At 49.6% G+C, this 24,658-nt stretch overlaps 1 protein-coding gene across 1 annotated transcript in view; it reads right to left on the bottom strand.

The window, feature by feature from the left end:
* Nucleotides 1-3,723: 3,723 nt before the first annotated feature.
* Nucleotides 3,724-24,658, bottom strand: part of KREMEN2 (kringle containing transmembrane protein 2) — a 59,561-nt gene continuing 38,626 nt past the window's right edge. Inside the window, exons 6-8 of the mRNA XM_060256331.1 lie at nucleotides 23,199-23,342; nucleotides 19,876-19,948; nucleotides 3,724-4,085 (exon numbers count right to left, since the gene is read on the bottom strand). Of these exons, the coding sequence (XP_060112314.1) occupies nucleotides 3,791-4,085; nucleotides 19,876-19,948; nucleotides 23,199-23,342 (512 nt within the window). The 3' untranslated portion in view covers nucleotides 3,724-3,790. The remainder of the gene's footprint in view (nucleotides 4,086-19,875; nucleotides 19,949-23,198; nucleotides 23,343-24,658) is intronic.

Raw genomic sequence — 24,658 nt, 5'->3', positions numbered from 1 at the left:
TCGGCCCCGCCCATCCGCCTCATTAACATAACCTCTGCCTTTCGCGCCGCCCCCTGCCCTGCAACGCGGCCCTCGGGCGCCCGCCGCTCTGCATAGCCACGCCCGCCCCCTGTCCTTTACATCTCATCTCTCCACCGCAGTGTGGCTCGCACATGGCGCCCGGAACTGGGGTGTCGTAATGTGCCTGGGCAAGCCATGCCCCCGGCCCGCCGCCCGCCAACCGGCAGGGTCCACCCTGCAGTTCCATGATTAGCACAACTAAACGCCCCTCCCGCCCGCAGTCGGGGTCCCCCCTAGCATTCTAGGATTCGATCATTAGCATAAATCTTTTTCGGACCACGCCTCCTCCCCTCCCTCCAAGAGCCCGCCAGCTACGTCTGTCATGAGGCAGGCGCGCAAGACGGAGCAGGTTGTCAGCGCATCATGCGGGCAAAAGACGCCCCCCGAAGGCAGGGAGGGTGCACGTCTTTTGCACGTAAACGCTGATGTGACATCGCCGCCGAACTACTATAGCCGTGCCTCGAAACTGTATAGCCTGTTTTTTACTCTTAATTTTTATTGGGATGCAGTAATGCCGCCTGCACAGGCAAATTTATTTATTTGTTTATTTTTATGTATGCTAGGAACACAGGGTCACAGGCAGTATTGCCGCCATGGAAACCTTGTAACGCCCACGCCAGTAGGATTACTCCCATACTGCAGATGGAAAACTGAGGCGGCGCGGCAGGAAGAGATGAGATTAGAATGGTTTACTGCTCATTCTTGGCGCCTAAACTGAGCTGTTAACAGAAACACATTCAGGTCAAAGATCTTAATGCTTACTAACAGGGAGCAAAGTCTGGCGGAGGGGGGCGGCGCTGGGAACAGGATAGTCTCGTATTTGCATGTATCCTGATGGGCAGAGTTTCATTTCTGGAGTAGTAATAAATAATATAGGCACTTCTTCCACGCTAGTTTCACATGCATAATTAACAAAAAATAATGCCTTTCAGGATTGTCTCTCTTTGAGCAGGCCGACTCCCGCCAATCCCTTGTCTTTCAACTGCTTTCAAATTCCATCGCTTCTGGAGCACGCTCAGTCCTCATCCGCCGGGTTTGTGAAGGCTTTCCATTCCCGCTTTGGGCTGGTTTACAAAGTAGCATTTTCCCGTCGAATCGGGAAGCCCTTCCAGGAGCGTTTCTGTGAGTGGCCCCACTGCATAGCTGTATCCATTTTTTAATACAATGATGCAATAGAAGACGACCTGAAGAGATTAGTAATCCTGATATATTAATTATCTTAGCACTCCATCATTAGACTTACATGAGGAGTGCATTTGCTATCTCCCTTTGGTAACCGGGGGAAAGGAATGGACGCAGTTATCTTGCCTCCCTTCAAAAGTTACAGCAATCGCAATTAAATAGGAACAAAAATTATTTTTTATGCAGTTCAGTATTACAATTGGAATATGTACTGAATTAAATAGGCAACCATCTACATCTAAATTCACACTGATCCGTCTTGGGTATATGTAAATTATTCTGAACTGACCTATTAATTACATTTCCCACCCGTTTACTTTTGAAAGTACTAATTAATATAAATCTGCCCTGGATTTTAATATTTACAATTGTTTCCTTTTGCACAAGACATACAGTCGCCAGCCTCCAGGTCTGGCCTGAAGTACTCCCAAAATTACAACTGATTTCTAGGCTACAGGGATCAGTTTCTGCCGGGGGGGGGGGGGGCAGGAATGGCTGCTTTGGTGAGTGGACTCTATGGCTTCATTGAACTGACTCTCCTCCCCCTCTCCTCTCCCCAGGCTCCACTCCTAAATACCCAGAAATTTCCCAACATGCAGTTGGGAAACAAGATATGGCTTATCAATTTTGAATGTATCACTATAACTGTATGGTTAAAAGGTAAAGGCATGGTATGGTATGGTAAAAAGCACCAGTTCTTTCCGACTCTGGGGTGATATCACATCATGACATTTTCACGGCAGACTTTTTACGGGGCGGTTTGCCATTGCCTTCCCCCGTCATCTACACTCTCCGCCCAGCAAGCTGGGTACTCATTGTAGGATGGAAAGATGAGTCAACCTTGAGCTGGCTACCTGAACCCAGCTTCTGTTGGGATTGAACTCAGGTCATGAGCAGAGAGCTCTGACTGCAGTACTGCAGCTTTACCACTCTGTGTCACGGTGCTCAACTGTATGGTACATAACTGGATATAGCTGGACAATTTTCAACTGATTTCTAGTTGAACTCAGGCATTTTGGCATAGCTACAAACACCAGGATTAAATATGATATAGTTGAATGTATGTTGTGAAGTGCAAGCATCAAAAACAAGACATGCATGGAGCAGGGGTCATTGGAGATGGGGAGGGGGAGGTATTTGTGAAGTTCCTGCACTGTACAAGGGGTTGGACGAGATGACCCTAGAGGTCCCTTTCAACTCTATGATTCTATGCCAGGGTTTAGGTTACCCTGAAAAGCTCACCCGCTTTGCTGCCACGCCTGAGATACCTGCTATAACTATCATTTAGCACCAAGCTGACCCCAAGTGTTTATTTACTTGCTCACTTCATTTATACCCCAAACACTTCTCCCCAGCCAGGACCCCAAGATGGCTTACTTAATTTTCTCCTTACAACAACCCTGTGAGGTACGTTAGACTGAGTGTGTGTGATGGGCCCAAAGGTACCCCCTGCAAGCTTCCACAGCAGAGTAGGAATTCGAACTTGCATCTCCCAGATCCTCATTCGACACACTAACTGCTGCACCACACTGCTTTTCTGCCTTTTCTCTTGCTTGAACCAGGAACTTCTCCACATTAGGGTGAATAAGGGGTCATCTTGCTAATATAAGCTGGGAGTTTATATCCTCTCCAGAGATGAAACTCTTTACCCTTTCAACATCCCACCCTTGGCCCCATTAGCATTGACAGCAACAGAGAAGCATATGACAGAAGCATCACCAATATGAAAATAATTTAATGAAAGCTTTATATTCCAAAGTGTTCTCCAGAGCCCAATGAACATCCCTTCTTCTTTGGCGTGTCCCATGGCCTCTGGACTCGGTTTGTACCCAAACAGCCCCATGGCGATCGGCTCAGCATGCAACCAAGGACCCCCTTTTCCATTCAGTGTCTGCGGGCCAGCCACCCTCCTTGCGACTGATTCCCACCCCCCACCCCCAGCTCCAAAATGCTGTGCGGATGCAGCTGCAGGATCCCACCATTCACAACCCATTGCAAAATGCAATAGCTGAAGGAACTCTGATTCCCAGCACAATTTGTGGTCCTAAATCCCTCCTGCTGCAATGGAGATTTCAACAGCAGAATGGCGGGTGGGGGAAGGGAATCCTTCCCAGTCCTCTGCATTTCACAGGAGATGGTTAAAAAATTCCAGCACCAAGAAGGGGCCTACTTGCTTCAAAAGAGGTGTATATGTCGTCATTCCCCAAAGAGATATGGCTATACAGTCCCGTCACCTTGTACTCCCCCCCGAGGGATAGCTTCAGTGGTAGCTTATTAAGGTTCTCTTAACCACGGAAAACACTGCTCAGCATATCTGCTTGTGAAGGGTCTCCCTGGAATGTTGCTATCAACCGCACATCCCAGGCATCAACTCCCAATAAGTAACAGCTCTCCTGCCTCCTGCTACCCAGAGGGGATGTGGCTACAGAGTTCAGATTGCTTCATATCCAGTCATCCAAGGAAATGCCGTATGTAAAGTTCGGCAACAGAAAGGGGACCTGTCCCCGGACAGATGTGGCAGTGAGAGGGGGAAATGACTCCCATGGCTTCAGATGGTGGAGATGAGAGACTTGAGAGATGACTGATTGGTAGAAGAAAGGTTCTCATAACTGTGGCACAGGCAGGAGCAGTCAGAGGAGGCCTCGTCGTCCCCGCCAACCCCCCCACCATTGTGTAGGGGGCGGTGGTGCGGAGCACCACGTGTGGTACAGATCACCACACGTGTGTGTCGGTAGGCCACGGCCCATGCCTCACCCCCAAGGCACTGGCAGCGACTTCGTGGGGCTTTGGAGGAGAAAGGGCCCAGAGAACTGCCCGTCTTCTTCTGCACAAAAAGGCAAGTCCTGGAAAGAGGGAAGAAAGTAAACTGTAGAACTAGGAGAGATGAAAATTCACACCCCCAAATGACATCAGTATGTTTAGTTCTCAACATGGCTATATCTGTGGATACTTAAATTCAGAGTTTGGAGCCATGAACAGTCAAGATGGCTTTTTCTAGAAACCTGAGAGAAACCAGGTGTGCAGAAAAATAAAAAATCTGAAAACAAATATATGGGGTTTTAAAAAAATCCTAAATAAAAGAAGCTGCGCCTCTACCTTCAAAAAAATGAATGCCTCTTAGTGGTCAATGTGGGGTTGCTAGATAACCACAACAGTAATACAAGGCTTCAGGCCTTGGTTTCTGTCAGTAAAATTTGGGGAGGGGGGAGAGCCCTTTCTAGGGTTGTTTTGGCTTTTGTGGTTATTGGGTTAATCTTGCAGAAATATGTTTTGTGATCCTGATAACACCATTTTTTCTGTTGGTTTTGGGGGTATTCTGGAGCCCAGCCAATAGGATAGCTTTCTAGCAGCCTTCGTCCAGATGTGATCAACTCATGCACCCACACTTGCAGAACTTTTACAGACTTTATTGGCATCCCAAGGCATTTTCAGAGTACTCACTGCATCCTGCCATCAGCTGGGACATGCATGCTGAAATAGTTTCTTACAAGTTATGGATGCGAGGTGAAAAGACAGACACATCCCCTTGGGTCACCATGTTGAGCAAATAGCTTAACAAAGGATTGTAAAACAGCTCATCCAATGCTATGGAGAGGCACTGAGAGTCCTACAGGTGTGCATGTGTTCAGTTGTCTTTGGTGTAAGGGAAACAAGCAAGATGCCCCTTTTTCCCTCTCATCATCTTCCTTAAACAAGCTCCTAGCGGGAAGAATGGTTTTAAAGTTGATATATGTAAATTATGGTTTTATATGTTTTATTGGATTGATTGTTTTTATAATGTTGTGAGCCGCCCTGAGTCCGCTTGCGGAGAGGGCGGGATATAAATGCGAAGTAATAAATAAATAATAATAAATAAATAAGTGGCTTCATCGCCATAGCAACTTATTGCCCTCCTTTGCAAGACAAAGAACGAGAGCTCACTGACCAGAGACGATGCCAGTGAGCAGTTGCTTTGGTCTGAGGCAGTAGAACAAAGCAGTAGACAAGTTCACCTTTAAGACCAAACCCAAGAGACAAAAAAAAAAGAGGGGGGAAGTTTGAAACAAGTCAAAAGCTCAACCGCTCCCTTTCCCTTTCCTCACTGATGCCTCCACAAGCAAGCCAGCCAACAGTACTCAGCTAGGCTAGACCCTCCAGGGATAAGTCGCTGCCTTGTCACATACAGGACTTTCTAATGCGATCATGCAAATCGAAATTGCCCAGCCAGGAGCCTCTCTCTCTCCCTCCACGAGGAATAGCCGCCATCTGAGTTTAGCTAACAACTGATGCTTGAAGGCAACAACCAGTGAATCAGTCCCAGGGAGTTCCCAACCCACGAGAATACTGCATTGCTTAGCTAACCTAAAAGCAGCTAGGAGCTTTCAATCGGTGACAAGGTTCCTGAGGACTGGAAGGTAGCAAATGTCACCCCCATCTTTAAAAAGGGTTCCAGAGGAGATCCGGGAAATTACAGGCCAGTCAGTCTGACTTCAATACCGGGAAAGTTGGTAGAAAGCATTATCAAGGACAGAATGAGTAGGCACATTGATGAACACGGGTTATTGAGGAAGACTCAGCATGGGTTCTGTAAGGGAAGATCTTGCCTCACTAACCTGCTACATTTCTTTGAGGGGGTGAACAAACATGTGGACAAAGGAGACCTGATAGATGTTGTTTACCGTGACTTCCAGAAAGCTTTTGATAAAGTTCCTCATCAAAGGCTCCTTAGAAAGCTTGGAGTCATGGAGTAAAAGGACAGGTCCTCTTGTGGATCAAAAACTGGCTGAGTAATAGGAAGCAGAGAGTGAGTATAAATGGGCAGTCTTCGCAGTGGAGGACGGTAAGCAGTGGGGTGCCGCAGGGCTCGGTACTGGGTCCCATGCTCTTTAACTTGTTCATAAATGATTTAGAGTTGGGAGTGAGCAGTGAAGTGGCCAAGTTTGCGGATGACACTAAATTGTTCAGGGTGGTGAGAACCAGAGAGGATTGTGAGGAACTCCAAAGGGATCTGTTGAGGCTGGGTGAGTGGGCATCAACGTGGCAGATGCGGTTCAATGTGGCCAAGTGCAAAGTAATGCACATTGGGGCCAAGAATCCCAGCTACAAATACAAGTTGATGGGGTGTGAACTGGCAGAGACTGACCAAGAGAGAGATCTTGGGGTTGTGGTAGATAAGTCACTGAAAATGTCAAGACCGTGTGCGTTTGCAATAAAAAAGGCCAACGCCATGCTGGTAATTATTAGGAAGGGAATTGAAAATAAATCAGCCAGTATCATAATGCCCCTGTATAAATCGATGGTGCGGTCTCATTTGGAGTACTGTGTGCAGTTCTGGTCGCCGCACCTCAAAAAGGATATTATAGCATTGGAGAAAGTCCAGAAAAGGGCAACTAGAATGATTAAAGGGCTAGAACACTTTCCCTATGAAGAAAGGTTGAAACGCTTGGGACTCTTTAGCTTGGAGAAACGTCGACTGCGGGGTGACATGATAGAGGTTTACAAAATAATGCATGGGATGGAGAAAGTAGAGAAAGAAGTACTTTTCTCCCTTTCTCACAATACAAGAACTCGTGGGCATTTGATGAAATTGCTGAGCAGACAGGTTAAAACGGATAAAAGGAAGTACTTCTTCACCCAAAGTGTGATTAACATGTGGAATTCACTGCCACAGGAGGTGGTGGCGGCCACAAGCATAGCCACCTTCAAGAAGGGTTTGGATAAAAATATGGAGCAGAGGTCCCTCAGTGGCTATTAGCCACAGTGTGTGTGTGTGTGTGTGTGTGTGTGTATATATATATATATATATATATATATATATATTAGATAAAATATGGAGCAGAGGTCCCTCAGTGGCTATTAGCCACAGTGTGTGTGTGTGTGTGTGTGTGTGTGTGTGTGTGTGTATATATATATATATATATATATAAATTTGCCACTGTGTGACACAGAGTGTTGGACTGGATGGGCCATTGGCCTGATCTAACATGGCTTCTCTTATGTTCTCTTGTGTTCTTACGGGGAAGGCCACTTGCAGCGACCCCTAGCGGCAAGCAGATTTTGCCACCTGCAGCAACCCCTAGTGGCAAGGGTGGGAACTGCAGCAGTGCACCTGAAAGTTGCATACTCAAGTGCCATCTAGTGGTGAACGACAGTACTGCAAGTGAATTTCCAAAGTTGAAGCCTGTGACCCAAAATCATGGGTGATGCCAATGACAGCGCGTTGCAGCCAAGCTTAGGCACAACTGCCAGTCATACTAAGATAGGACAAGCAACATCTAGTGACACATGTGACATGCATGGAGGCCGGGCCATCCCACAATATGTCGCTGAGGTCAAACCATCGTCTGCAAAGATGCATGAAAGGCATGAAGGAGGATTTAATCAAGAGGTTAAAGAAAGCATAGAAGATGGTCCAAAAGGACATCGATACAGCAGCTAAGACAGCTGATACAGACAGCCTGTGCACGTTAAGGGCAAGCATTGCAACAAACTACATAGTATGCAAGGACTACCAGTGCCGTATCATTGGCATCCTAGACAGGCTGAACACACCTCAAGCCCAGGAAGAAAAACAGCACTTGCAAGAAGACGATCAGAGAAGGGAAGACGCCTGCGATGCTGCTCAAGAGAGCTTAGAGCAGCGAATCCAGGAGAGGGAAACAGAGGAACTTTACCCGGAGGAAAGTGGAGATGAGGCTGAAGATGCCAATGAGCAGGCAATGCCAAACGCCGCACCTGCAGGGGCCAAGATGTCAAGGGTGCCATCTGTATCTTCCTCATCTCACCACTCCAAGGCTTCCTCATCTCATCTCACTGTTCCAAGGCTCCTTCATCACATCACTCTTCTATCAAGTCCAAAACTTCAAGTGTAGCATTGGAATTGGCGAAAGCAAGAGCCAGAGCCGCTGCTGCAGTCAAAGAGGCAGAATTAGCCAGGAAGAAGAAACACCTGGAATTGGCCAAGATTCAAGCAGAGGAGAATGTAATGGACAAGGAGGCCAAGGCAGAAAAACTAGCAGTGGAGTTGAAAGCTCTTGAAGAAGAATTGCAAGGTCCAAATCCAAACTCTAACCTGGAAGAGTTAGAGGAGGAGGACCCGACCCAGCAAGTGATAGCCTACGTTGAGCAGCAGGAACCCTCCATTCATGAGGATAACAAAGTAGTGGTCGACCTGCTGTCAGGGACCCTTCAGACATCCAACATCAGTGCTCAAGGGCTCCAGCCTTCACACCTCACCCAGGTGCACCAACCTACACAAGCAGTTACAGTGCTGATTCACTACACGCCTGCAAGTGTGCTGGTGAGTACACCAGCAGCCGCAGCAGCTCCAGTCTCTACGTCACTCCAGCTATCAGCACCACCCTTTGGGTCAGCACATCAACAGGCTCCTGCAGTTACAGTGGCCACACAGCATGTGACTGCAGTCCCTATTCCATGGCAGCTTCAACTTACACGATGGCAAGCCCTGGATTGAGGCCAGCAGCACCCGCCTTCACACCTGCTGCCCTGGCACCAATGTATGGGGCCCATGTGCCAGCAACGGTCCAGGGACAGCCCGTCCTGAGCTACACATCGGTGCCAACTCAGGAACAGCTCGCCTATAGCAACCCAGTAATGGGTTGGCTACCCTGCTTTTCCTCAAGGAACCTTAGGGCCACCTCCATAGTATTACCCCCCTATGGACTATGGATTCGGCACGTGTCCGTATCCCAAATGAGACCTCTCTGCACGCAGAGTAGAGAAGTTTTCCGACAAGCCAGAGGACTACAGAGTCTGGAAAACGACCTTTAAGTACACCATTGGCACACTGAGAGTGCCCCCAGTAGAAGTCTTGCTCCTGATAGCATGGTTGGGCCCAAAGTCAAGCATAGAAGCACACGGATTCTGTAAACTGAACACAGGGAACCCAGAGAAGGCTCTCAAGATGATCTGGGAGAGGCTGGACACCCACTACAGAGCCTCAGCTGAAATAGAGATGTCTCTCAAGCAAAAACTGAAAGAGTTCCCCAATATAACCTTCAGAGACCTGATCAAGTTGCGGAGCCTGGCAAACCTCCTGACAGAGATGCAAGCGGCTAAAGAGGAGCAGAATCTGCCGGGACTCATATGCCTTGACCTCTTCAAAATGCAATGAGAGATTAAAGAGAAACTGCTGCCTGCCCTGCAAGACAAGTGGGGCGAGGCAGCCTACAATTACCAGGAAAAGAATGGTGGCGCGTCACCTCCATTCTCATACCTCGTAAGTTTCGTTAATCGGCTAGCTAGAGCACGCAACAACCCCGAGTCACGTCTACACCGGAGCTCAGCATAGCACCTGGGATGAGAACCCCTCACCCTCCCCAAAGGCTAAGACGGTCATGTCCGTGAGGAAAACAGGGGTGGAAGAGGCTCCTGCGAGACCCAAGGCAGCTAAGCCAGTGAAACGCAAGCTGAAACAGCCAAACAAGTCGCCAGAGGCCTTTTGTCCATATCACAAGAAGCCTCACATCCTGAACAACTGCAGAGAGTTCAGAGGGAAGCCACTTGAAGAATAAAAGACCCTGATTAAGGAATACAGGGTATGCTTCAAGTGTTGCGCATCTAAGGAACATTTGGCCAGAGACTGCGGAGCAGGTGTCAAGTGCCATGAGTGTGACAGCAGCAGACACCCCACGGCCTTCCATCCAGACTCCAGCTCGTCAGTCACGCGCATCCAGTCCCCCTGCAACTGACAGCCAGGAGGAGACAACGGATCAGAATGAGACTGCTGCAGACCGAAGTGAGGCCATCAGCGCTTGCTGCACCCAGGCGCACAAGCCCGAGAACAGACCAAAAACCTGCCATCCAATATGCCTGGCAAAGGTTTTTCCTGCAGGCCAACCAGAAAGGGCCACAAAGATGTATGTTGTCTTGGACGGACAAAGCAGTAGATCCCTGGCCAGCTCTGGATTCTTTGAACTCTTCAAGCTACAACAAGAAGAAGTACAATATAACTTCAAGACATGCATCAGCGCACAGTGGGGAGGAGCCACCGGACTCCAGATCGAATCCCTCGACGGAGAAGTCCAGTGCTCTCTGCCGCCATTGCTGGAGTGCAACACTCTACTGAAGAACCGCGGACAAATCCCCACACCAGATGTAGAGCTACGGTATCCTCACCTAACCAGTAGTGAATCTAATGCCTCCACTGGATCCAGATGCAGATATGCTTCTGTTGGGAGCGGACGTTTCCGACCTGATGATAGCTCACAAGACGATTAGAGGACCTCCTGGAACACCACATGCCCAGAGACTAGACCTCGGATGGGTCATAATGGGAAAAGTGCAGAGCCCGCCCAGAGCGCCAACTTAGCACAAGTTCCATCCCAACCCAAGTCCAAGAACCTCAGCAATGCCAGACCCCTGACTCCAGAGAACCCGATCGTTCTGACACCAACAGCCTTGCCAAAGCGAGGGTCTACTGACCAGGAAGTGCCCCAGAAGAACCTTGTTGCCAAGAACCTGCATAAGAAGCAGCAGGGACGAGCACAATTTCCTGCGATCGTCCTTCGGAAGCGACAGAAGCAAGTACTGTCCCCAACTTGCCAAAGCCAGCACCGACGAGAAAAGGCCAAGTTCATCCTGAAGAAAGAAGATGCCGACCAGCCGAAAACCAGAGACACTTAGAGACTCTTGGTCCAAGAGACCTGTGAACTCGATCCTGCCCAGTATGAATAGACTTGTTTGTAAGACTAAAGTCCGTGACAATGCTCGTGAGAAGACCCAGAAGATCGACCCCAGCTGACAGAGGCTTTTATCAAGCTGATTACTCACATGATACTCTTCTGTACCAAAGAAGAATGTGAAGAATGAAGCTCAAGTTTGCATGCCTTAGAAGTTTACCTAGAAGTTACTACTAACTAGTAGTGTAGTATGTTATGTATGTATGACCAAGTATAGAATTCCAGTTAGAATTGCATGTGGATAGTGGAATCCATAGTATTCCAGATGGGGAGTGTTCTGCCTGCGCTAAAGGGCAGAGTATTAATGCAGTAAGAAGAAGGAAATGCTGTACCTTTAAATGCATGGAATTATGGGGGGTTTGTTCTTTAGGCACTGTACGTCAGGTGCAATTATGGTATATAGTTTCCCTTAATTGGCCAATTGTGGTAGGTTCAGCTCCTTCTGCGGACCCGGGAAAGTTTATTGTCCCTTTCCTGTCTGTTTTACAATCCTTTGTTAAGCTATTTGCTCAACATGGTGACCCAAGGGGATGTGTCTGTCTTTTCACCTCGCATCCATAACTTGTAAGAAACTATTTCAGCATGCATGTCCCAGCTGATGGCAGGATGCAGTGAGTACTCTGAAAATGCCTTGGGATGCCAATAAAGTCTGTAAAAGTTCTGCAAGTGTGGGCGCGTGAGTCGAACACATCTGGACGAAGGCTGCTAGAAAGATACCCTGGGGCTGGGCTCCGGAATAGGGGTTTTTGCTATCAAGTCACAGCTGTCTTATTGTTCAGAGGTGGATTACCATTGCCTGTCACGAGGGGGTTTTTTGTATAAAAAACCCAGCTTGAACTTATTTGCATAATAGGACACACCCCCTGACATCACCATTGATTCATGCAGGATTTTTTTGTAGAAAAACCCAGCAGGGACTCATTTACATATTAAGCCACACCCCTGACTCGAAGCCAGCCAGAACTGCATCCCTGTGCATTCCTGCTCAAAAAAAAAGCCCTATCTGCCACCATGTCACAACACTGGTAGACCATGGAGGTCTCCCATTCAAATACCAGCCAGAGCTAACCCTGCTTAGCTTCTGAGATCTGAAGAGATCAGGCTACCCTGGCCTATCCAGTTCAGGGCTTTTTCTCTGTATCTTTATCCAAAAGAACAGTTACTGTCTTGGATTTTTTCAAAATTAGAGTAGGACAGCGCAAACACAAAGCAAATGAATGAAGGGAGTGGAGCCCCTTCAAGAAGTGGCAACGCGGGAAGGAGTGGACTCGCAAAGAGATCCTCAGAATGAAGACAGGGGTCTCTGTGAAGCTTTGGCCCAGCCTAGCCAAACGCCGCAGGGCTGTTACAAGAAGCATAAAAGAGAGAGAATCTTATCCATTGTCTGGCGCTTCCTGGTTGAAGGACAGGATAAAAATGCAAACACGCGGAAGTCACAAATATGCGAACCAGATTAAAAAGAAATGAAATGCAAGTGATAATGGAAACCAAATGCTGAGTTTCCAGATTTTCTAACGTTAGAATTCTGCTTCCAAGGAAGCATGAGCCATTAAAGCAAGTCTGATATGATTGTAAGATATAGGATACATTGATTGCCTTTTAAGCCATTGATTTATGGTAAGGATATTATGAATGCACATGGTGAGCTGAAGACTTTATACACTGTTGTCCCTGTTTAGAGGGGAGGTCAGGAAGAAGCCAGGCACCCATCGACGGCACCTGGATCCAGCTCAGCTCAGCTGAGACTCCTCTCTCTCCCTCAGCTAGTACATCACAGGGAGGGGAGAGGAGGGGAGCACCTTCCCCAGTGGAAAGGTTAGAAAATAGATGATGATGAGGCTTGTCAATCTCAGCCAATTCCCCTCCTTACTGCCACCTGGCTTTTGTCCAGGCAGATCCTCTGATCCTCAGAGAGCCCTTGTCAGTGGTCAAAGTGGGCTCCTATCTTGCCTTTTTCACCTGCAGAAAAGCTGGGTGGATCCAACCTAATAGCTGACCCAGGGCTGTCCTAGGAGCATCATCATGCTCGAGTGGGGCTTTTAAAAAAATATTTATTTAGAATATTTCTATGCTGCCTCTTCAGAGTCCAGATCAAGGTGACCTACAAGCTTCCAAGTCATCATCTGGAATGCTCTCCAGTACACAACACAGATTCTTATCTCCTTATGGTCCTAATTTCCTTCAAATTTTCAAGTCTCCCATAATTCACTAACCCAGGCATGTCAAACATGTGGCCTGGGAGCCGAATCAGGCCCCCAAGCAACTGGCTGTCATCTGCTTCCTTCTCTCTCTTGCTTCCTTCTGCATGACAGCTTGCTTTGCAAGGCATGCTCTATCACACAGGAGCTATAGAGCAGAAACTCTATTTTCTCCATTGGCTGAGGTTCCTCCCTTGGGAAGGAAGGGGGAAAGGTAGAGCTCATTTTCCCATGCTCTCTCAATTGCACAGCAGAGCTACTGAGCCAAGCCTCTCTTCCTTCTATTTGCTAAAGCTCCTCCCCCTCCTGGTCCCCTGGGTTAGGAAGGAAAGAGCCAGAGCTTCCTTTGCTCAGTTCCCTGGAAAGCACCTTTAAAACTGAGTGCTGATGTTTCAAGCATGGACAGGTTTCTTACCTGTAACTGGTGATCTTCGAGTGGTCATCTGTGCAGTCACACATATGGGGTAATCCGCAGGATTGGCCCTGACCTCGGAGAATTCAAAGCAATCTTGATCGTAGATTTGGCGCGCCTCCCTCTCGTCCTGGGGAGGAGGCATCGTCTGCGCATGCCTGGGCGAGGGGGAGGTGCCTAGCCACTCAGTTTCTTCCCGCCGCCGAACAGGTGGAAAAATCTTCTAGATGAGTGTCCAGCAGCGGGGAAGGCTGGGTGGGTTTGTGTGACTGCACAGATGACCACTTGAAGATCACCAGTTACAGGTAAGAAACCTGTCCGTCTTCTTCGTGGTCTCTGTGCAGTCACACATATGGGTGATTAGCGAGCTATTCCCTTAGGAGGAGGGTGCTGGATCTGCAAGAATATGCGTGGTTAGGCAAGAAACGTAACGAGAGTAGTACTCACGGGCAGTCAGTCGAAGATGGAGCGCAGTACAGCCTGTCCGAAGGACGAATCACGCCGGGCACCAACATCAAGGGCGTAGTGCGAGGCGAAGGTAGACGGAGAGGACCAGCAGAGACGCAGCGGCACAGATGTCCTCTATTGGGATACCTTTCAGGAATGCTGACGAGGTAGCGACGGCTCTGGTAGAGTGAGCTCGTATGTGCTGTGGGACTGGCTGCTTTGCCAGTTGGTAGCAGAGTTCAATGGCGGCAACGAGCCACTTGGAAAGTCTCTGGGTAGATATTTTTCTGCCCATGTTGTGAGTAGCGTATGTGACAAAGAGTTTCGAATCTTTACGGAATTGTCGAGTTCTGTCTATGTAGAAGGCAAGGGCTCTGCGGGCGTCTAGGTTGTGTAGTGCCCTCTGGCCTGCATCCGCAGGGTGCTGGAAGAAGGCCGGTATGGTTGAGGGCTTCCCTAGGTGGAAGGGTGAGACGACCTTTGGCAGGAAGGTAGGGTCGGGGCGGAGGACCACTCTGTCGTTATGAAAGATTGTGTATGGTGGGTCTGCCCTGAACGCACAGATGTCGCTGGCTCTCTTGCCTGTAGTGAGTGCCGTGAGTAGTGCTGTCTTCCAGGACAGCAGGTGAAGTGGAATAGAAGCCATGGGCTCAAAGGGTGGCTTCATGAGCTGGCTTAAGATGAGAGAGAGGCTCCAAGTCGGTAGAATTTGCCGGATTGGAGGATGTAGGCGAATGATGCCCTTGAGGAAGGCCTTGGTAGCATGGTGAGAGAAAACTGTCATGCCTTCAATGCGGGGGTGGAAGGCAGAGATGGCTGCCAGGTGTACCTTCAAGGAGGAGTAGGAAAGTCCCGTCCTAGAGAGCGCTAGGGTGTAAGACAGAACTTGGGAGATGCTAGCGCAGCTGGGGTTAAAGTTGCACTGTGAGGCGTAGTGTGCGAAGCGTTTCCACTTGAGTGAATAGGATTTTCTGGTGGATGGCTTCCTGGAGTTCACTAGGACCTGACGGACCTCAGGGGGGAATTCTAAAAACTGATCCTCCAGGCCGTCAGTTTGAATGACGCTGGGTTGTGATGTAGGACCTTGCCGTGTTGTTGGGAGAGGAGGTCCTGTGCTTGCGGGAGTTGAAGGAATGTGTTGTTGGACAGGAGCAGCAAAGTGGTAAACCAGGGTTGACGTGGCCACCATGGAGTTATTAGGATGCAGTTGGTGCGGTCCACCTGTATCTTCTGTAGGACTCTGGTGATGAGTGGAATTGGAGGGAAGAGGTAGTGGAGCGTTCCCTTCCAAGATTGGAGGAATGCGTCCCCTCTGGAGAGTTGGGATGGAGGCCCTCTCATGTAGAAGTGGGTGCACTGGGCATTTGACGGTGATGCAAATACATCTATCTTCGGGGTACCGAAGACCTTGAAGATCTGTCGTATGTATTGGCTGTTGATGGACCACTCGTGGTTGTTGGTCGAGTGGCGGCTCAGGGCATCCGCCTGCATGTTCTTGATTCCCGGTAGGTGGATGGCCGTGAGAAAGATGCCCTGGCTGATGCTCCAATGCCATAGTGCTAGGGCCCTCTTGCAGAGTCTGGTGGAGGCGGTGCCCCCTTGCCTGTTGATGTAGAAGACCGTGGCGATGTTGTCGGAAGTGACCTGGACATGCCGGTTTTGTAGCGACGGGAGGAAGGACCTTAGAGCTTTGTGGACTGCGAGTAGCTCTAGGCAGTTGATGTGGAGGGAGCGTTCGTAGTCCGACCATTGGCCTTGAACCGTGAGGGCTCCCAAGTGGGCTCTCCATCCCCACTTGGAGGCATCTGTGGTGACGATCACGGAGGGGGGTGCCAGTTTGAATGGCATTCCCATACGGAGATGATGCTTCATCGTCCACCATCTCAGGGATGTAATGATGTGTGACGGGAGGGTCAGTAGTGTGGATTGGTGCTGTGTGTGAGGGTGAAAAGCCCTGATGAACCACATTTGTAGAGGTCGCATGTGCAGCTTTGCGAAGCATAGGACTGCAGTGGTCGCTGCCATTAGGCCCAACATTCTCTGAAATGTGAGCGCTGACTGGGAGCGGTGACCAATAATTGTGTTGGCTAGAGACTGGATGCTGAGTACTCTGTCCTGTGGTAGGGAAGCTGTTTGGGAGACCGTGGAGATGTCTGCTCCTATGAATTGAATTGTCTGGGTAGGAGTTAGTTTGGACTTTGATAAGTTGACTTGAAGGCCGAGTGTGGCCAGAAGGGAAAGGGTAGTGGAGACGTCCAGTTGGAGTTGTTCTCTTGAGTGAGCGACGATCAGCCAGTCGTCTATGTACGGGTAGATTGATATCTTTTGCTGACGCAGTTGCGGCCACCACTGCCATACATTTGGTGAAGACTCTTGGTGCCGTCGAGAGACCGAATGGGAGGGAGCGGAATTGGAAGTGTTGATCCCCGATGGTGAACCTGAGGAATCTTCTGTGATGATGATTGATGGTAATGTGGAAGTAGGCATCCTGCAGGTCTATGGATGCCATCCAGGATTGTTCTGGGATGAGCGGCAAGATTGACTGGAGGGTAATCATGCGGAATTTCTTGTAGGTGATATGAAGGTTGAGTTTGCGGAGATCGAGGATGGGGCGGAGTCCTCCGTCTTTTTTCGGCACCAGAAAGTAACGGGAGTAGAATCCGGTACGATGGTACTGTGGTGGAACCGGCTCTATCGCGCCCTTGTCCAGCAAGGTCGTGATTTCTGTTTGTAGGGGTGCGGACGGTGGTGTGGTGAGAAATCTGTGATGTTTCGGGGTGGATGTGAATTCTATTATGTAGCCCCTTTGTATGATGGCCAGGACCCATGAGTCCTATGTTATGGCCTTCCAGGCGGGGTAGAAGGGCTGCAGTCGGGTGTGTGAGTGGGGGTTTGGCTGAGGGGAGGTATCTGGACGTCTTGGTGCAGGATGGTCAAAGGGACGGTTTGGTGGTAGCTGTGGCCTTCTTGGATGTTTGAGGGCGTGCCCTGTGCTGAAAGGGCTGTTTGGACTGTGGAGGCTTTCGTCTCCATGCTTCCTGTTGTCTTGGGGACCTAGAACTTTTGTAATAGCTCGGTCTCCAGTTCCTCTGTCTGTTGAGCTGGGGTTGGTGTTGGGAGACCCCTAATCTCTTCGCTCTCTTCCTGCTATCGTCTACGGATGTGAGAATGTCATCCGTAGTCGCGTTGAGCAGGCCGAGGCCATCGAAGGGTAGGTCCTCAATCTTGTACTTGATGTCAGGTTGGAGGGATGAGGATCTAAGCCACGCGTGTCTACGTAGGGCTATGGCTGAAGCGAGCGTTCTGGAAGAGCACTGTGCGGCGTGGCGCGCTGTGTTGATCTGCTGCTTGCTCACCCTGGCCAGCTCCTGTAGGGCATTAGTGGCTGATTTCTGGGATGCCTCGGGTAGAGAGGGAACCAGGGTATTGAGGTAGTTTGTCAGGTTGTATGCGTAGGCCGAGAAATACGCCATGTATTTTAGTCATGGCCGTAGTGAGTGAGTATATCTTTCTGCCAATAGTGTCGAGCTTCTTGCCTTCCCTCTCTGGAGGCACTGGGTGTCTGGTTTGCTTCGACTTCGAGGAGGAATGCACAATCATCGAGTTCGGAGCTGGGTGGCTGAATAGAAACTTCGACTCAGGTGCATGAACCTTGTAGAGGGCTTCCACCTTTTTGGAAGTTGGAGGTACTGATGCTGGTTTGTCCCACGCCTCCTTGAGGGTTTCGAGATGGACGGGGAGCATAGGGAAGGAGGAGCTTGAAGGAAGGTCTGGTGCACTAAGTCATACACGACGTCTGAGACCCTGGGTGCGTCGGTGTTGAGTTTAATATTCAGTGAGTTTGCCATGTTCGAGAGGAGGTCGAGGTACGTTTTAGGACCTTCTGATGGTGATAAGTCCGCTGGTCTGGCTATATCAGAGTGCAGATCTGAAGCCGGGGAGTGCAGATCTGAAGCAGAAGAATGAGCGGAGTCAGAGAGTTCCGCTTCGGAGTTGTCATCGGTTTCGTGTGGCAGTTCAGTCGGAGGTTCCAAGGGTGGAGGCTGTTTGACGGAAGCGGCCGATGCGGACCTGGTCGGTGATGTTGGTTTCGGTTCGAAGCTAAGGCGAGCGTGTTCGTCACGGTACCGAGGGAGTCCCTCGTAGTCAGGGTGGTGCCTGCGCGGGGACGCGTCACGGTATCGAGTCAGATCAAATCTGTCGGTGCGGTCCCGGTAGCGAGGAGAGTCGTGATGACTGCGGTAGGAGCGGATTCTTGGGTCCGGGTGATGGTATGTGTCGAAGGAAGGAGATCGTCGGTGCCTTCTTCGGTCCCGAGGAGACGGTGATCTGGACCTCAAGGGGGAGTAGTAATGGTATCTCTCTCTCCGGCGGCTGTAAGATCATTGGCGGCTGCGAGATCTTGGTGTGCGAAGCCAAGGTGGTATGTCCCTCGGGGTCGAGGGTTCTCTGGTTAGAGAGTGAGCTTCCATTGGTTGAAGTGGGACATCTTGGAAGGCGCGTGCGTCAAGCGTATGGCGACGTTGACTCCTGATGGAGGTGGGTGAGTCGACGTCGAGTATCTGGTCGGGTGGAGAGTTGGGTATTGAAGGGGATTTGGAAGAGATACGCACGATCTCTAGTGGTGTAATAGCCGGCGTCGATGTCGACTTCGACGTTGGTGTCTTAGGGATCGAGGTTCTGGAGCTCGTGATCGGGTTCGACGCCGTAGGTCTTGCTGTGCTCGAGCTCGTGGTCGGGTTCGAACTCACAGGTTTCGCAGATGGGTCGGACGACTTATGTCCCGTTTTAGGCTTCTTCGGGGTCTTGTTGCTTGTCGGATCTGCGTGAGCGGAGTCGGAGCGGCGGCGTTTTGGTGTCATCAGACTTTTTGGTGTGCTTGCCGGACTTAAGCTTGCAGGGACCCTGAGCCACGGAAGCTGCCGGCTGAGCCATTCCCGCGAGAGGTGGGGAAGATGGCGAGAGTTGTTGTTGTGCCCCGTGGGGCATGGTTGGTCGGAGGGAGGACTCCATAAGATGGCTCCTGAGCCTCGCGGCGCGGTTTTTGCAGGCCTGTTTGCCAAATTGGCTGCAGTGCACGCAGGTATCCGTGCGATGGGTCTCCCCAAGGCAGAAAAGGCACAGGGAATGGCCGTCCGACGAGGGGATCTTGGAGGAGCAGCGGATGCAGCGTTTAAAAGTTATTTTATCCCTTCCTTCCATCCGCCCGGGGGGGGGGGGGGGACGGGGAAAAAGTCCGAAAAGTAGTAAGAAGGTTTTTTGTTTTTGTTTTATACGATACCAGGAGATGGAGAGAAGGATGAAGATCGAAGAAAAAGGAACATTGGAGGAGATTGCAATGAAGAAGTCGGGAGAATCAACGAGGTAGGTGTGATCCGGTCGGCGGTAAAGAAGAAACTGAGTGGCTAGGCACCTCCCCCTCGTCCAGGCATGCGCAGACGATGCCTCCTCCCCAGGACGAGAGGGAGGCGTGCCAAATCTACGATCAAGATTGCTTTGAATTCTCCGAGGTCAGGGCCAATCCTGCGGATTACCCCATATGTGTGACTGCACAGAGACCACGAAGAAGATGTTTTAAGTTTTTTTTAAAAAAAATTAATTGTGTTTGTCTGTGTCTTTTATAAAGTTTATATCTCTGCTATTTAATCTTAAATAGACCTGGCTCGACATGGCCCAGCCCAACCTGACCTGGCTCAGCCCGACAAGGTCTCATTTATGTCAGATCCGGCCCTCATAACAAAATGAGCACAACACCCCTGCACTAACCTGTCTTCTAAATTTACTCTGAGGAACACAACCCAGGACGGAGCTGGAGGGAGTTCCCACCATCCCGAGGACCTTGCTTTCCCATTGGGGACGGATCCATAGAATCACGTTCTCCCTTCTCCCAACCTACCTTTTACGCAGATGATAGGAGATAATGAGGACGGCGAAGACGAAGGTCCCTGTAGCAATGTACATCACCCAAGCTGCATGACAAAACAACAAGGGAAACTGTTAAGTCTGTGACCTTTACCAACCATCCCATAAAACAAGACTGAGGCGGGACCCTGGTAGGAGGAACCAGCTGGCCAGTCAACTAGACCAGCAAAGCAGTTTCATCTGACTCTAAGAAGCCGGATCTGGTTTTAGTCAAAGCACAAAGACTGTGTTCACTGGCTGGGAAAAAGGAAAACATATTTCAGGTCTCGCAAGCAAGAAGAAATGCTTATACAGTTCCACTGACATTTCCATTGGGCAACGTCTACTTGGTAAAGCAAGGCAGCCCAGGCAGCACTTAGAAATTTTTATTGTATTTGCTGTCTCAAGCATGTTCCAAAAAATCAAAGACAGAACAATGCGTCTCTTTCTCTGCTTCTTAAAAGGGGATGTTTTTACTGCTGAATTTAGGAGAGTATAAGGGTTGTTTTTAACTCTTTTGGGGATGCTTTGTTATCAAAAGTCTGCCTCTCCCCAACTGCTTTCACTACAAGAAAGAAAAGTGACTTGTAAATTTGTCACACTGTTTTGTGGTGCTGATTTTTTATTTTTTATTTTGGGGGGGGGGGGGGGTTAGCCTGAGAGAAAAGGGTTAAAAAAGCTCCCTTCACACAGTTTCTGTAGCTGCAGTTGGGAGAGGGGGAGAAATCTCCTGAGAGATGTTCTCCCCACATGTAGTTCTACACTTTAAGCTCATCACTTCCAAAGCATGTTTCTTCCTCAATTCCTCTGTAGTTGCACAGTCCTTACCACTATGTGGTGCAAAATGCATTATGCAGCCTGGGGGAATGGGAGGGGGAGAAGGGGGGGGGAGACTTCCTTTTTCCCAGACCACTGTTTAGAGAACAGGGCAGCCCATGAGAATCTAGACTTGGTTGCTGATGATTTCAAGTCCTGGTCAAAAACAGAACGTGAGGTTGACTCCCAATCATATTTTTAGAACATGTTAGAAGAAGAAGACCGTAGATTTATACCCCAGCCTTCTCTCTGAATCAGAGTCTCAGAGTGGCTTACCATCTCCTTTATCTTCTTCCCCCACAACAGGCACCCTGTGAGGCAGGTGGGGCTGAGAGAGCGCTCTCAGAAGCTGTCCTTCCAAGGACAACCTCTGCCAGAGCTATGGCTGACCCAAGGCCATTCCAGCAGCTGCAAGTGGAGGAGTGGGGAATCAAATCCGGTTCTCCCAGATAAGAGTCCACGCACTTAACCACGGCACCAAACTGGGTGACCAGGATGGCCCAGGCTAGCCTGATCTGGTCAGCTCTAGCAAACTAAGCGAGATCAGCCCTGGTTAGTACTGGGATGAGATACCACCAAGGAAATCCAAGGTTGCTGTGCAGGCAGGCAATGGCAAATCACCTCTGAACGTCTTTTGCCTTGAAAACCTCATGGGGTTGCCATAGGACAGCTACAACTTTGTAGCATTTTCCACCACCGGAGACACAACCACATCTCTATGGGCATTTGCATCTTTGTGTGTGTGTAGGCTGGCCGATAAGAACCACAGGCACGCTAATGATGCAGGGCCCCATAAACGAGGCAGGGCACATTCCTCCCCTCCTTGATCCGTACAGTGGAAACAAACTTCAGCAACCTGACAGACATGGGTGTCAGTTTCTAGCCCTCATGACTGACAGTGTGAAGGGACTGATCAGATTGCCAAAACCAGTGCATGGGGCTGCACAGGATTGCGGGCAAAAGGCAGCCAAAGGGCCTTTGCACCCGTCTCTACTGTTTCCCCGGAGACAGCGGAACAAATTATACCCAACATCAGGGTTGGCCAAACTGTGGCTCAGGAGCCACATGTGGCTCTTTCACACATATTGTGTGGTTCTCAAAGCCCCACCATCCTATCAGTCAGCTTGGAAAAGGCGTTTCTCTGTTTAAATTACTTCTCTGAGCCAAGCCAGTTGGTGGCTTGGAGAATGCATTTAAAGTCAAAGTTGCTTTCTTTCCCCCTCTCCCTCCTCCTTTCCCCATTTATTTGCCTCTCTCCCTCCTTTCTTGTCTTGCGGCTCTCAAGCATCTGATATTCATCTCTTGTGGCTCTCAAACATCTGGTGTGTATTCTATGTGGCTCTTATATTAAGCAAGTTTGGCCACCCTGCCCAACATCAATCCCACCTTCCTTCCACAGAAATCAGTGGGGCATCCATTCTACGGAGCTCACCTGTCCGGCCACTATTAAAAGTGGAGTACACTTAGAATGTGAACAAGTAAAGGGTCTCCACATCCTTAACCTTACCCCATGTAAAAAGAGCAGGGCTGAGCCTGCCACTAGGACACTGGCCATCTGGGGGCACTGAATGGGTCCCCCCATGTGATTCGATGACGTTATCAGTGGGTGGGGGTGGGGGCGCCAGAAGTTAGCCTTGCCTAGGGTGCCAGACAGTCTAGGGCCAGTCTTGAGAACAAGAAAGATACAAAGAGGCGGCCCCTGGTGGCAAGATTATCTGCAGCAATGTTTATGCAACATGTCACTTGCAAATGTGTGTAAGGGAACCCTGACAGAGCAAAGAGGTGGCAGGGCTGTGTGGATGGAGTGTTTAACCCTCCTCTGCCTGCTACTTCTGCATTCTAAATGGCTCCCCCCCAGAGTCTGTTCTTCTCCTGGATTCAGGGCCTGTTTTTGTATTTCTGCTGTGATCGAAAGGGTTAAGCACACACGGACACACACACCTTGCATGGTGAGAAACTGTTTTGTGCCATGTCAGAGTGAACCAAGAAAAATGTGCTTAAGCCTTACACCCCACTGCTGTATCCCTGACACAGAGAGTGATTAGAATGTGGAATTCACTGCCAGAGGATGTAGTGAGGGCCACAGGAATAAACAGCTTTAAAAAGGCATTAGACAGAGTCATGGAAGATAAGTCTGTCAATGGCTACTAGTCATGATGGCTGAGAGGAACCTCCACATTTTGAGGCACTAAGCCTCTGAATTCCAGAGCCAGGAGGCAACATCAGGGGAAGGCCTCGGCCTCTACGCCATGTCCTTGGCGGGCCAGAGGAACTGGTTGGCTACTGTGTGAGACAGGATGCCGAACTAGATGGCCCACTGGCCTGATCCAGCTGGGCTCTTCTTATATTCTCTGCTCAAAATTCCCATGACCAAGATGCTTCTTCTCTTATCTATGCTGCTGCGGTTCGTGCAGCCCTGTGGGTTCCCCAATCTGAAGCAAAAAGGCTCCATCAGACTCAATAGTTAAATAAACATAAACAGCGGCGGTCTTGTTTTTTTACCTCCTACCCCGACAGCAGAGTCGTTGGCACTGTATGTCCAGGTGGAGTTGAGCCACTCAGAGGAGGTCGGGACAAGACGGGATCCGTCACCCGGGAGCGTCCGTAAGTCCGATCGGGCTTCGTTGATTGAGGGAGGCTTCACCCCTGCCAGAATCCACAAGCAGCCATTTACAAGTTGCAGGGTTGCTGATTTGTAGCACCCCTTCTTCCCTTGTCTTCTACCATTACTTTTAACGGGGCTTTTTTTGTAGCAGGAACTCTTTTGCATATTAGGCCACACACCCCTGATGTAGTCAATCCTCCAAGAGCTTATAGTAGGCACTGTAATAAGAGCCTCGTAAGCTCTTGGAGGATTGGCTACATCAGGGGTGTGTGGCCTAATATGCAAAGGAGTTCCTGCTACAAAAAAAGCCCTGCTTCTAGATGTGATGAGGATCATCATTGTCCCATGGCTTTTACCCACGGTGAATAAGCTGGCAAGAGACGTTCATTTGTTAGCCAAGAAAGAGCAAATAGAAGAAAGCACAAACATACCCACGTGCTACATATACTACCAGGGACAGTGAACTTCTACTCAGGCAGGTTATGGACACCCACACATGCACACCTGGTGTGTTATTAGTCCCAGCATTATTTCTTCCTGACTTGAAAGGGTAATGGAGGAAAAACAGGTTTCTTACCTGTAACTGATGATCTTCGAGTGGTCATCTGTGCAGACACACTGATGGGATATAGGCGCCGGCGCCAATCACGATCGGTAAAATTGAAAGCTGCGGATTTCCGCGCCCAGGACCCAGTGCGCATGCGCAGAAGCCCCACTGCGCATGCCCACCGGGACTGGAGCGGACATCCCACCAGTTCCTTCTGACCGCTGCATGATCCAAAGGATGGACCGGCAGCAGAGGAGAAGGAGGGCAGGTAGTGTGACTGCACAGATGACCACTTGAAGATCATCAGTTACAGGTAAGAAACTTGTTTATCTTCTTCGTGGTCTCTGTGCATCACACTGATGGGAGATTAGCAAGCCAAAAATCCTACCTGGAGGAGGGTGCAACGGTCCATCAGCAGGTAAGAGACTGAAGAACAGCACGGCCCACCATGGAGCTCTGGTGCAGGCGTAAGTCCAGTGCATAATGCCGTACGAAGGTATGTGGGGAGGACCAGGTGGCAGCCTTGCAAATGTCCTGGAGTGGAACCCCTTTCATGAAAGCAGCTGAGGCGGCCATAGCTCGGGTAGCGTGAGCTCTTACTGGCCCCGGAAGGGGTTTCTTGCTCAGGAGATAACACAGCCGAATAGCCTCCGTTATCCATTTGGATAGTCTTTGGGAAGAAATTCATTGACCCATAGATGCAGAGGCATAGGAAAGAAAAAGTCTGGAGTCCTTTCGAAAAGATTTTACACGATGAAGGTAGAAGGAAAGTGCATGCTTAACGTATAGAGCATGCAATCTCCTCAGACT

Source organism: Heteronotia binoei, chromosome 15, assembly GCF_032191835.1.
Source record: "Heteronotia binoei isolate CCM8104 ecotype False Entrance Well chromosome 15, APGP_CSIRO_Hbin_v1, whole genome shotgun sequence".
Lineage (NCBI taxonomy): Eukaryota > Metazoa > Chordata > Lepidosauria > Squamata > Gekkonidae > Heteronotia > Heteronotia binoei.
Note: the sequence above shows the minus strand (reverse complement) of the source record. Positions and strands in the feature narration are given on the sequence as shown.